The sequence below is a fragment of the Zeus faber genome, assembly GCF_960531495.2.
Source record: "Zeus faber genome assembly, chromosome: 7".
Lineage (NCBI taxonomy): Eukaryota > Metazoa > Chordata > Actinopteri > Zeiformes > Zeidae > Zeus > Zeus faber.
Window position 1 is genome coordinate 14,868,714 of NC_137203.1, and position 13,131 is coordinate 14,881,844.

Below are 13,131 nucleotides of genomic sequence, written 5' to 3' on the forward strand. Positions count from 1 at the left end.
GGATATTTGACATGTGAGAAAAACAAAAATGTCATTGTTCATCAACTTAATAAGCAACGACACCCATGATTTGGAACAGAATTTGGGGATGAGCTGCTTTAAACAGTATTATTTTTAAGTCAAACGAGGAAATGCCACCAACATTTGTGATTATTTTCATATTAAGAGTTATTTTGTCATACCTCTGAGCTTGTACCCCATAAAAAAAAAAATTTAAAAAAAAATTGCTATCCATCCATCCAAGTCAGTGTTAACTATTCGGTTATTGTATTTTTATTGTAGAACATTTCAAAAACAACAACAAAAAACAATGTCATGCTTGGGCAGAACTTTGTGTACACTCGAATTGGAAACAAAACAGATGGAACGCTGTACATGTGAGACGGGCTTTGCTGCTTTCAAAATTCCTACTGGTCACAGAGTATATTTGAAGTATTTCGCCAATGAGGGCAAATCCCCCTGATTCCACCTTTACAGTAAATGATTATGAATTGTCCTTTTTTAAGTGAAGAGGAAGGCTTACATAGAACAGACTATGCATGATGTACTGATTAACACGGTAAAATGTACAGTCAATAGGTGATTTAGTCAGACCTGACAAGTAAAATATTCTTTAAAAACCATAAGAAGTTAGCTGTCAAGTATAAATACAGTGCAACAAGACCCCATTAAACAGATTCTAGAATTCTAAAGTAATTCCTGACTCACGACTGTAATTATTTGCGTCCACCCATGCAGGGACCACGATTTGGATTCATTTTTTAGTTGTAGAGACCGTATTGAATGACGGCTGTATTAACATCGAGTCATTTGTTTTCCCACACTTACAAAAACATTGTTTTAACATCGTTCCTGTCTCCTACGGCTAAAAAGAAAATATCCTTCATTTCTAGTTATACAGCAGTTCTCAAGCAGACATCAGCAGGTTTCCTCTCTCTGTGTGTTTGGATCCACAGTCCGACCGGGCTCCAGTCCCAAACTCGGCCCCGCCCCTCGATCCTCAGTAAGAAATCAATCAAAAAATAATAATAATAATAACAGAGCTGCGGTTGCAATTGTTTAATATATCACTGACACAAGAGCGAGGTTCCTTCGATCGCAGCTTGCGTCCAGGTGGAGGCGGAGCATCGTAAGGCAGACTGTGAGCCGACGGACCTCCAGGGGCGTGGGGGTGGGGGTCAGTCTCTTTGTGGAAGAGTTCCATCTCCTACGTGGACACGGTATCGCGGACGAAAGGTCTCAGCCCTTATTTGGGTCGATCGTTGGGAGGGTTGTTTTAGCGCCCCGCCACCACTTTGCAAAAACATAAATTAGCAAAATATATACAAAACAAGCCATTCAGCGGAGCGTGGCTACGAGCCGGATGTGAGCGCGAACGATACGTCCCGAAAACATTTTCAGGGTGGTTCCGAATCCGAAACGTCCTCCCTCGCGTCTTCAGTAGTTTCTGCTGGGGGAGACTGCGAAGGCCAGGCCTCCGGACGCGGCACGGCGGGAGAGGCGTCCACCAGTAAAACCTGCGCTCGCACGCTGGTGCTCACGCTTCAGCTCCCGCGCGAAAAAGACCCCCGGAGTCCAACCCCCCTGCGCCGGTGTCGGCACCATTCCGTGTGTATTGTGTGGATTGTGTTGATTGTTGGGTGTGGTCGTGTCAGCTCGCGCTGCGCCGGAGGAAGATGGAGGACTCCTTTCATTTCCTTATCTGTTTTTTTTTTTTTGTTTTTTTGTTTTAGGATCCTCCTCTTCGACTCCTTCGCAGCCCCTGCGGGAGAAGAAGAGGATTCTGTCAGCGACGGGCATCGCTGCTTTTGTCGTTCAAGCTTCGCTTACTTGGAGGAAATGGGATCTGAATTGTGACGCGCGGGAGTTGATGGAGATGAGAAAAGGAGGTTTGAGGCGCAAAATATATTCACAGCAAAAAAAAAAAAAAATTAAATTTGAAGAAAAAAAAAAAAAAAAAAAAGGCGCTGAGAAGAAGTTCCAAGATAAGCGGAGCGTAACCTGCGAAGTTGGGGGGAAAAAAAAATAAAAATAACTTTCTTGAAGGAAAATTCGATTTTTCCAGATTCGTGTTCCTTTGTGTTTTTTTTTTTATCTCTCAACGTATTTTCAAAACCAAGTTTGATTTATAAATAGTGGAAAAATGTTAAACCGTGGAGTTCAATATTCCCGTTAGATTACATGGGGAAACGCAGTTCACTTACCGAGATGCGGAACAACGCTGATCGATCGTTTCCTTTAAAGCGAGCGTCCAGGCGAAGATCATTTCTCCATATTCCATGTGATGTGAAGTCACAATGTGAAACCGTTTTGATATAATTCAACCTTTAAATCGTACTACTATACACACACGGAGCCCCGGTTGTGAAACGGCGAAGAAAAACCCTTCGTGTCACGCACCTACGTCCCTTCCGTAAACAGACGGTTAAAGCGCAGCGCGGGGGTGTTTCGGTCTCACTTGTCTGTGAAAACCTTCTTCTCCGTATCGTTATGGACTACGCGAAGCGGGTGGCGGAAGCTCTGAATCATATTTCGGACCTTAATCTGACCAGTCCGATAGAGCCAGGTCAGTGTTAGCAGCGCGTACTGGACTTCATTTTCCGCGATGACAGTCAGTTCTCAGACGGCGACGCGGAAAGGACAGCGACGCTGAATCTGATATTACTCGGGACTTGGAGAACATTTCAAACAGCGGATTTCAAGCTTGATGTGACCACCAGGGGCCGCAGACCACTGGTCGAAAAAAAACCCCCAATGATAGCAGTACACTGCACGCTTTAATGTGCGCTGTGTGTGTGTGTGTGTGTGTGTGTGTCAGCATACCCTAAGTTTGAGCCAGCGCAGCTTGTTTGTCGGCCTCAAACTCTCCTTCGTTGTCATCGTCTCCATTGTAGTCGGCGAGCTCGTCCTCCATGTCCTTGTCTGCCGGAAGGGACGGGGCAGTTGTGGGCGTTGTGCATTTCATTTTCCTATCTCTATCTTGTCGTTTGTGGATTCGTCAAAACAACACTTGCATTCCTGTCTTGGCTGCCTCCGACCCACGCCTGTACCCACCTAAATTCTCTTTCTGCTGATTCTCCCCTTTCTCCAAGTCGGCCTCGCCCACTATCTGCTCGTCTCCGTCGTAATCGTCCGGCTCGTCTTCCTTGTGTCCAGCGGGAGTCTCGTCCGCCTTTCCGCGGCCGATCAGCATGTCCTCGACTCCGGGGTCGGCCTCTGGTTATTCAAGCAGGGTGTCAATGTTTCAACGACTCCTTCAGAAGAAATATTAACTTGGAATTGGGAAACTCCCCCCCACCCCCCTCTACAAAAATAAAACAGCAATACTTGCCTTCTATCTGTGCATCTTCATTATGAACGTCCATGACCTCCACCCGCCCTTTGTCCTCAGTTGACCTCTTGGCAGGCAGTTTACTGGCTGCGTCTTCTCCTTCCTGTGCCGTAACGGCGCCCTCTGGTGGCGGGGAGGCGTCCTGCTTTTCTTCAGCGGCCGGGGGAGTGGACTCGGACACCGGCTGTGGGAGGACCTTTTCGGAAGGCAAGACGCCCAGGGGGTCCAGAGCTGGCCGATGGCAGAGGCAAAGACAACGGTTTTTTTGTTTTTTTTTTAAAGCGGCGAATCAAAACCACAGCGGTGAACCGAGGCCTCATCCAATTCCGAGTCAACTCGATGTTACATTACATTTCATTTAGCAGACGCTTTTATCCAAAGCGACTTACAACTGTTCAATCACCGACGGACGCAGCCATTAGGAGCAATTAGGGGTTAAGTGTCTTGCTCAAGGACACTTCAGCATGCTAGCAGGAGGAGCCTGGGATCGAACCAGCAACCTTTAGATCACTTGATGTTATTTACCTTTATCAAGTACGACCTCGTTGGTCCGCAGCGGGTTGTGGGCGTCGGGGCGGGACAGGTCAGGCGTGAGGTTCAGCACGGGGATGTTCTTGGTCTCGTCGAGCGCGGCGTTCGCTGCCTCCGCCTGTTTGGCCGGCTTGTCCTTCACTGTGGGAGCTGCATTCACCTGCTCAGGGATCAGGACACTCGCGGCGTCAACGTGGAATTTCATCATAATTACACCGGATGTCGCTCGACACGATGTAAATACAGCCCGTGTCAGGAGACACCCAGCTCGGTGCAATAAAGTTATTAATCAGAGAACGGTGACGTGGGCTGCCGTGAACGAACCAGTCGCTGCGGTGCGTCAGAGGAAACCTTAAACTCACCGGAAAGGAAGCTGGAGGGAGAGCCAGCTTCTCTATTCTCTTCTGAAAGTCCACTTTAGCAGCAGCCACCCTCTCGTCACACAACTCCTTCTGCGACAGGATCTGTGTGTTACACTGGGTCCTACACACACACACACACACACACACACCGATCACTCACAATCCGTTCCACAAAACACGTTCTCCATGGCTACATAAAGTACAGCAAAGTTTATTGTGAAATGGTGCCACATCACTGTTTGGCATCGACAACTCTGGTCATCTTACATGTCATAGGTGAGCTTCTTGTTTAGTGTGTTGAGGTTGCCCTGGCAACCTTTCAGCTGCTTCTGAAGCTTCCACAGCTCGTCATTCAACTGATTCAACTGGCCTACACGCGTGCACATGCGCACACACACACACACACACACACACACACAGAAAGTGTAGCCACAACAGGACATAAAATATTTGCTCTTTGAATATGATTTAGAGAACACCAGCGGTGACAAAAGAGGGAAAGACAATAGATAAAGTGTTTTACCTTTGAGTCCGTCTATTGCTTTAGTACTGGAGGAAACGTTCAGCTGCATCGAGCCCTGGAAAACAATAACACAACCTTCTTCAAAAAGGTCAAAGTTCTGAAGTGTATGCGCGAGCAATGTGCCACTTCTGCCATCCCAAAAACTGAATACAAAAGACAAGACTGAAATATTGTCATTTTAAATATCGAGCGTAGTATAATTAAAGGGTGCTATGCTCCTGTGGGACAGTAGATGGTGCTGCTGGGCAGGATTTGTACACCAGTTACAAATTGAAAAATGTTTGTTTTGTTGAAGGGTAATTGGTCAGGGTTAGAGTGGTGGTAAAATGTTGTTTTCCCTGCTTCACCATTCCCTTTAAACTTGTTGTTTTCAAGAGTGACACGCTTAATAATGCATACCGCCATGGGAGCGAGTATCTTTATTAGATAGGGATAGATTCCCATAAGGCAAACATTTTATTTGGGCCCCAACTCACCACATACAATTATTATGATTTCTCCTTTTATTTATTTAAATCAAGTATTCTAAAACATTAACAGATTTCTATCAAATGTGGCGTTGACCTGCTTTGTCTCGGGCGCGTACCTTGTCCTTGCTACACGCATTCTGAGCGTCTTCCAGCTGCCTCTTGTAGAGGTTCTCGATGCGAGCGATCTGCTCCTTCTGCCTCTGGATCTCCTCCTGGAACTCACTCTTCTTCAGCTCCGCCACACCCCGCTCTGCCGCCCCTCGCCGCACCTGGCCCTCCAAATCGTACAGCTTGGTCTGGATGGGAAGGAGGGACACATTATTGCATTTAGAGCTTTTCTAGCGAATGCAGATGTCTCATTTACACCGTCCCTGACACACACGCACGCACACGCACGCGCATGCGCCTTACCTGTAGCTCCAGGTTGCGTGAGCTGGCCACCCAGTAGTTGAACCCCAGCACCAGGATACAAGCGATCAAGGCACCGATCATCAGGGGAGGAGATCTTCCACCACGACGTCCGTTACCCAGGCCACCCATGGCTGCTGTCAATCTGAGGGCAACATCACCACAAATTGCATCCAGTATTCAAAAGTAAAGTCAGGTGTAATAAGCAGACGAAATGTATTTTCCTCCAACGTCAGGCACTTTGTGCACCAATGTGTCACTGCACCCACTGAACGCATTCTAAGAATACATATTGTCCAAAGGCGTAAGATGTTCCAACGCAAGTGAAATACTGTAAAATGCATGTTAACCAGGGTAACATCACCTAAGTTAAATAAACTGCAAAACTGACTCTACAATAGAAAGCGTGACTCAGCGAAAGGGATCTTGAGAAAGATCCATATCTGTTCACAGATCCCGTCTGTAGTTGAGAAATAGTTTGTCGTTAGTGTGGGCAAGTACATTTGAATAGGTTTATACCAGGAACCAGTCCTGTAGATGAATTGCGCGCACACACACACACACACACACACACACACACACACACACACACACACACACACACACACACACACACACACACACACACACACACACACACACACACACACACACACACACACACACTTTACTCCCAAATAGGAGCCTGTCTGTGTGGAGTTTGCATGTTCTCCCCGTGCTCACATGGGGTTTCCTCCACCTAACGTCAGTAAGGACCCCCCCCCCAAAAAACATGCACACATGTTCGTCACACATGCACACATGTTCGTTTCCATCATCGTCTGACCAGTGATGGAAACTCATCACCAGGTCCCCGGGCGCGTCCACGAATGCTGCCCACTGCTCCTGGCTGTGCCCCCGGAGGAAGGACAAGCCAGGATGGGTTAAACGCAGAGGCCTCATTTCACCAGTCACCATCCAAAGCACGTGTGTGTGTGTGTGTGTGTGTGTGTGTGTGTGTGTGTGTGTGTGTGTGTGCATGCATGTGTTGTAGTGTGCTGTGTGACAATTAAAGATTGTTCTCTTAAAAAAAACTGTATATAGATATTTACAGTATATATATATATATATATATATATATATATATATATATATATATATATATATATATATATATATAAATAAAGGGTCTAATCGCTGAAAGATTTTGCTGTGCACTGGCAAGGGAAGCATGTGCAGCATGTGTTAGCTGAACAAATATAGGCAGAAACAAAGTTGACTATATTGGAAAGTAAATAAATACCCTGTACATCAACAAGAGACATAATAACAAGAGAAAATAGGTTAAATACTATAATGGACGAGAAGACTAGTAGTAGTAGTAGTTGTAGAAGAAGTGATATTGGTAGGGAGACCAAGTTGGTATGAAAGCTGCTGATTATGAGAACCAAATACCAGGAGTATGCTATTATATACACATAAAGATCAGCATTATATCATTTTAACATTTAAAACAAAGAACTACAGCTTACAGTTGTTAGTCATAAGACGATAGAGAAATTACAATCGTGTGTGTGTGTTTGTATATATATTATTCACACACACACACACACACACACACACACACACACACACACACACACACACACACACACACACACACACACACACACACACACACACACACACACACACACACACACACACACACACACACACCGTTTCTATCGCTGTTGCAAATCAGTGACAGAACTGCTTGATGGCAATATTTCATGTCACGGTGCTTAATGTTATCTGCACGTGGGAGCGAGTGTAAACAAACATGGAGGGACGTGGCCAAATTACTCATCGGATGGAATATTACATTTGCCGGTCTGCTACTGCGGCGTGACAACATGAGGTGAGGGTGATGACCGAGTCGAACCCAAGCATCATGTTTTAGATCAGGGTTTCAGTGAATTAAAGTTTATATCTTCAATTTTGCAAATAAGTTGGGTTTTGATATACAGTATATACATATCGCTAATTAAGCCCCTCTTGTGAATTGAAGAGCCCCGGCAAGCACCTTCCCATGCTGAGCTGCGCTACAAAGAGGCTTTACCATGTGTTTTTATATTTTAAAATAAACGATTCATTAATTGAATAGACGGAAAACGTGCTAAATGGAGATATATATCGTTGATTCGTTATCGAGACATGAAATAACCTATATCGCGATGGATGATGATTATGGCCGTATTGCACAGCCCTACCAAGCAATACAGGGCTCGACAGTAACTGTTGCCCGGTTGCCCTTGGTAACCAGATTGAGTCATGTTACAACCATTTTGTGGCCTCTGGTTGCCCCACTTTGACAATCACTTTTTAACGTAAAAAATAGAAACAAACCGCAAAACATGCACCGCAAAATAAATAAATTTGTTGTATTTGTGATATCTAAATATTGCTGCTACAGTCAGAACAAGAACGCTGCACATGCGCACAGGCAGTAGAGCAAGGGTACAGTCAGGGATGCAAACAACTCACTGTTCAGCGATTGTCACCTCTTTCGCATCAAGTTGGGTGACTTGTGTGCATCATACTAAGCGAGCGAAGAGCGCGACCAATTTTAGCATTTCCGATTTTCTATCCATCCGAGGGAACGACGCGGTCTGCGACGGATTAACGAGTGGACCCATTCTCTGATATTACGTTAGAGCTAAGATGCGGACACAGTTCTAGTCTCTGGTTGAAAGCGCTGAAAAGCGATGCTGCGTTCATAGGCCCAGAAAACTGAAATACGTGTCGGAAGTGATGCTTTCATTGGAACTCGGAAAACCGTCAGATACCACTGTAAGTATATGTGTCCCACCGCGTACTTTAGGGTCATTTGGCGGCTTTCGAGATTATTATTTTTTCCGCATCAGTTTAAAGTGGGAGAATCAGAGCTTTCAAACAAGGTGTCACTCGTTTAAATCAGGCACATATATATAAAGCTATGACTTGTTAATGACAAGGGTGTGGAAAACTGTGATTCTGAGATAATCAGGTCATGGACGTTCATAATGAAGATGCACAGATAGAAGGCAAGTATTGCTGTTTTATTTTTATAGAGGGGGAAAAAAAAAAAAAGTTTCCCAATTCCAAGTTAATATTTCTTCTGAAGGAGTCGTTGAATCATTGACACCCTCAAAAGTTTTACCCACACCAGGTTCATTCAGCCAGCTCCCAGAATGCAAATGGGGTTGGCCGACAAACACAGCCTCATGGCTACTTAGCAGCCCAACAACACAACTAATTCTGTTTTTAAAAAAAGCTTTTATTTAACAGTAAGAATATACATGTTTGATAAAAGTGGAATTATTTTGGAGTTTAAAAGTACAGACAACACAACAAAATGTAGAGTCTATCAATAATATGAGATTTAGCAAATCTGAAAATCTGTCACCAACCTGAATGGACTTCATCGCGTAACATTGGTCTCAACCGGTGGTTCATCGTCACATTAAGCTTGAAATCCGCTGTTTGAAATGTTCTCCAAGTCCCGAGTAATATCAGATTCAGCGCCGCTGTCCTTTCCGCGTCGCCGTCCTTTCCGCGTCGCCGTCTGAGAACTGACTGTCATCACGGAAAATGAAGTCCAGTACGCGCTGCTAACACTGACCTGGCTCTATCGCACTGGTCAGATTAAGGTCCGAAATATGATTCAGAGCTTCCGCCACCTGCTTCACAAAATCCATAACGATATGGAGAAGAGAGTTTTCACAGACAACTGAGACCGAAACACCCCCGTGCTGCGCTTTGACCGTCCGGTTTGACATTGTGACTTCACATTACATGGAATATGGAGAAATGATCTTCACCTGGACGCTCGCTTTAAAGGAAACGATCGATCAGCGTTATTCAGCGCTGTTCTGCGTCTCGGTAAGTGAACTGCGTTTCCCCATGTAATCTAACGGGAATATTTAACTCCAGGGTTTAAGATTTTTCTACTATTTATAAATCAAAGCCCGTTTTGAAAATACGTTGAGAAATAAAAATTAAAAAAAACACAAAGGAACTAATTAACTCTAATTTTCCTTCAAGAAAGGTTTTTTTTCAACTGTTTTGGCTTCTCCTGGATATTCCAGAAATGCACAAGATGGCAGCTTTTGCTGTGGTGGGACACATATTTCCAACCTTTTTTTTCACCATACATGCCTTACCTAAAACTAGGTGTGAAAAAAATGTTTTAGTTGAAACTAGACAGAAAGAACAAAAACCGAAACTATATTGTGTACTTACAAAACTTATTAAAATAAAATGATACAGGAAATGCCTTTACTTTGTCTTTTTTCTAGTCAGTTTCATCAAATTTTACTTTTCGACTTTCTTACACTCTGAAGATTCAAATTCTGTAAACTATCACATAAGACACTAACTACAAAGACTTTTGTTCTGTTACTTTAGTAAAGCTTTTAAACATTATTTTACGTCACATTTTCATTATTGAGCTGACAGAAATGCATAGTATCTTAATTACTCGAAATATAAGGTGACTAAATATGGCAACCATATTTTGGTTTTGGCAACCAAAAGCTGATGCCTGGTTGCCAGCCTGGCAACCACTTATAAAAGTTAGTGTTATGCCCTGCAATATATGAATATCAAGGGCCTTTGGAATGGTGTCTTTACGATGTGTAATTACGATTGTGTTGTGGGGATGGTATGGTTTGAGCAGCCACACCTGTCCTGGTTATCGGGACCCAGGATCAGAGTGGCTGACTACCTGTTGCTCGTTGGTTGGTCTAACAGGCAACAGGTAAAACCTCCATCCCGACACACACTCAGGAGAGGAGCCCCTGTCATGACATGTCCATCTGCTCCTGGGATTATTCCAACTAGCCCACTCTCTACAATAAACTGTGTGTCTTGAAACCCTGTCAACTGTGTCGGAGGTCACTGAAAACGCCACTTGGCTGCCGTGTGGCAGGCGAAGCTGCCACAGCGATGTCGCACCATTCTTCAAGAAAGAAAGCCTCCAGCCTTTTGAGCGACCAAGGAGCTGGAAACCTCCACCGCACTCGTCGCTCTATAACTTTGCATTTATTCAATGATGTTTGGATCAGGTGTTTGGGGAGCCCATGGTAGGCTGCTGACTGAACCATGGTCATTAAACCACCCTCAAATGTGTTATATAATCATGCAGAGCTATCATTGACCCTAATGCTGTAAATGTTATCTGTGTAGGAAATGGAAGAATTACTTTATTGATCCCTGAGGGGAAATGTGTCCCCTGTCCTTGAGCCGCTGATTCAATTCTGTGGTAATTTGAGGCTATATCTATTGTAATTTCTCCAATATTCTGTTGGTGTCCGTCCATCCATCCCTGCTGGTGAGCTTCAACTTGCAACCACTGAACCTCTTTGCTGCAGTTTGTTCTCCCAAACACATTCAAGAATTCTGACGTTTTTGTGACCGCTGCATTGACAATTCGCACAAGGAAGATTTGGCCTCTTTGGAACTCTGATATCAGGCTCATGTCAGGCTCATTCTGATAATTGACAATCAAATTAATATGACCTTGTAATTTCCGCTGCATTTATCATTATGATTTAGTAACTTCAAAAGGCAAACTCACCTTTTTCATCTAGTATTAGTAATATTTAGTAGTATCTAGTAATATTTTTTCTTCTTTCTTTCTTCTTCTTTCTAGTATTGAAGTTATTCTGTACTTATGTTTTAGTTATGCATTCTAAAAATATATATTGTCCAAAAGCGTAAGAAGTTCCAACGTAAGTGAATACTCTAAAATGCATGTTAACCAGGGTAACACCACCTTATGTAAATAGCCTGCAAAACTGACTCTACAAAAGAAAGTGTGACTCAACAAAAGGGATCTTGAGAAAGATCAAAATCTGTTTACAGATCACATCTGTAGTTGAGAAATAGTTTGTGTGGGGAAGTACGTTTGTATATCTTCATACCAGGAAGCAGCCCTGTAGATGGATTGCAGATTAATATCTCTCTCTGATGAATGAAGACGGAGTGAGAGAAAGAGAGTTCAGTGGTTGAGTCACGCTTTCTACTGCAAAGTCAGTTTTGCATGCTATTTACATAAGGTGGTGTTACCCTGGTGAACATGCATTTTACAGTATTTCACTTATAAGTGAGAGAGAAAACGACACCTGCACGTTGCACATTGTGCCCCTTGCATAAAACACTGCATATCGTGCATTATTATTATTCCTATTAAAACACTGTACTTTGTTTATTAATGCACCTGTCCATGCATACATATATTTTTGGTGGTGGATATTTATTGCTATGTTTTTCCTATATGCTTTTCAACTTTTGCGCCTATTTTTTTTTTTGCTTCTCTTCTATTGCTTTATTCTCCCTAATTTATTCCGCGCCGCCACAGAAGCGTCCCCTCCATCATTCCCCTCAACCGTATTGTATGACTGCGTGTGACGAAAACAAATCCGGGCTCCGGAGTCTTCGCCCGTCCTTAACAGACACTGGAACATGCGCCTTATTGTTCATCTTTCGGTCAACTCATTTGGCCGTCGACCCTCTAAATAAAACACGCCGCCGTGCTGCTTCGACGTCAGTCCCAATAGAACCGTATCCATTATTCTGTTTGAGACCCAGTCCGACGGCGGGGGTCGCCTGAGCTAGCGAGCTAAGCCAACTCAAGGGCTTGAACGGAGAAGCTAAGTAGTTAGCTTTGTCCCGACGCAGCTCGCTCCCTCGCCGGTCAGCCACACCACTTACCCGCTTTGCCGGTGGCCACACCAGGGCAGTGACAGTGACTTGGCGATCCGCCGAAGCGTGTGGTTGACAGCCTGGCCGCGTCTCACCGACGGATCCGACTTACATGGAGTCCATTCTCAGCAGCCGCTGCCGTCGCCTTGTTGTGTCTCATGAGGAGGGGGGGGGGGGGGCGGAACTAAAGTCGGGAAGCGTTTGTGTCCAGTCGGACCGAAAAAGCGGTCACAACGCAAATACCAAATAATGCTTTATCAATCACATTCTAACGTTTTGTTGTTGTTTTTTTTTTAGTGTATTGCCAGTATATTTTCACGTTTTTCACCCAAGAAATAAGCATAGACATTACATTACATTATTATTAGAATAAGTAGGGAACAATAAAATTGGGTCCATCAAAACCATGATGCCATGATAACAACCGTCATCCATAGTCCTCCTACAACGTAGTGAAATATTTCGTTTTGTTTTTCCTATCAACACAGCGACTCTGGAACATTTTCTGAAAAGTTCTTCTTCCGAAAAAAATAAATAAAATGAAATTAAAAAAAATCTCCAAATGTTCCTGTAAATAAATATCTGCAGTTTCATCTCGGCAGATTCTAACTCATGCTGGCTCCAGTAATCATAAAATATAGTCCCTTTGTTCCTGTTCCGAGGGAAAAACAAGTTTTGGTTTGGTGTTAACTTGAAAAATACATACAAATACACACACTATTTCAGAAGTACCTCCGTTTAGCATCTTCCCTGTTAAAAATCATGTGCTCGCCCTTGAAATAAAAGCGTGTAACCATCATC

The 13,131-nt window shown here is 43.9% G+C and overlaps 1 protein-coding gene across 1 annotated transcript; it reads right to left on the reverse strand.

The window, feature by feature from the left end:
• Positions 1-250: 250 nt before the first annotated feature.
• On the reverse strand, positions 251-12,493 carry golm1 (golgi membrane protein 1). The gene is made up of 11 exons (XM_080004153.1): positions 12,340-12,493; positions 5,629-5,770; positions 5,334-5,513; positions 4,748-4,802; positions 4,492-4,594; positions 4,225-4,345; positions 3,857-4,022; positions 3,332-3,562; positions 3,055-3,216; positions 2,824-2,922; positions 251-1,762 (listed from the first exon to the last, which is right to left on the reverse strand). The coding sequence occupies exons 2-10, from the start codon at positions 5,755-5,757 to the stop codon at positions 2,825-2,827; spliced, it is 1,245 nt and encodes a 414-aa protein (XP_079860279.1). The 5' UTR covers positions 5,758-5,770; positions 12,340-12,493; the 3' UTR covers positions 251-1,762; position 2,824.
• Positions 12,494-13,131: the final 638 nt, after the last annotated feature.

Coding starts and splice junctions, on each gene's coding strand:
- golm1 (XM_080004153.1), bottom strand. CDS start 5,757: ATGGGTGGCCTGGGTAACGGACGTCGTGGTGGAAGATCTCCTCCCCTG. Junction 5,514..5,628: donor CACGCAACCTGGAGCTACAG/GTAAGGCGCATG, acceptor CTTCCCATCCAG/ACCAAGCTGTACGATTTGGA. Junction 3,217..3,331: donor TGAAGATGCACAGATAGAAG/GCAAGTATTGCT, acceptor TTGAATAACCAG/AGGCCGACCCCGGAGTCGAG.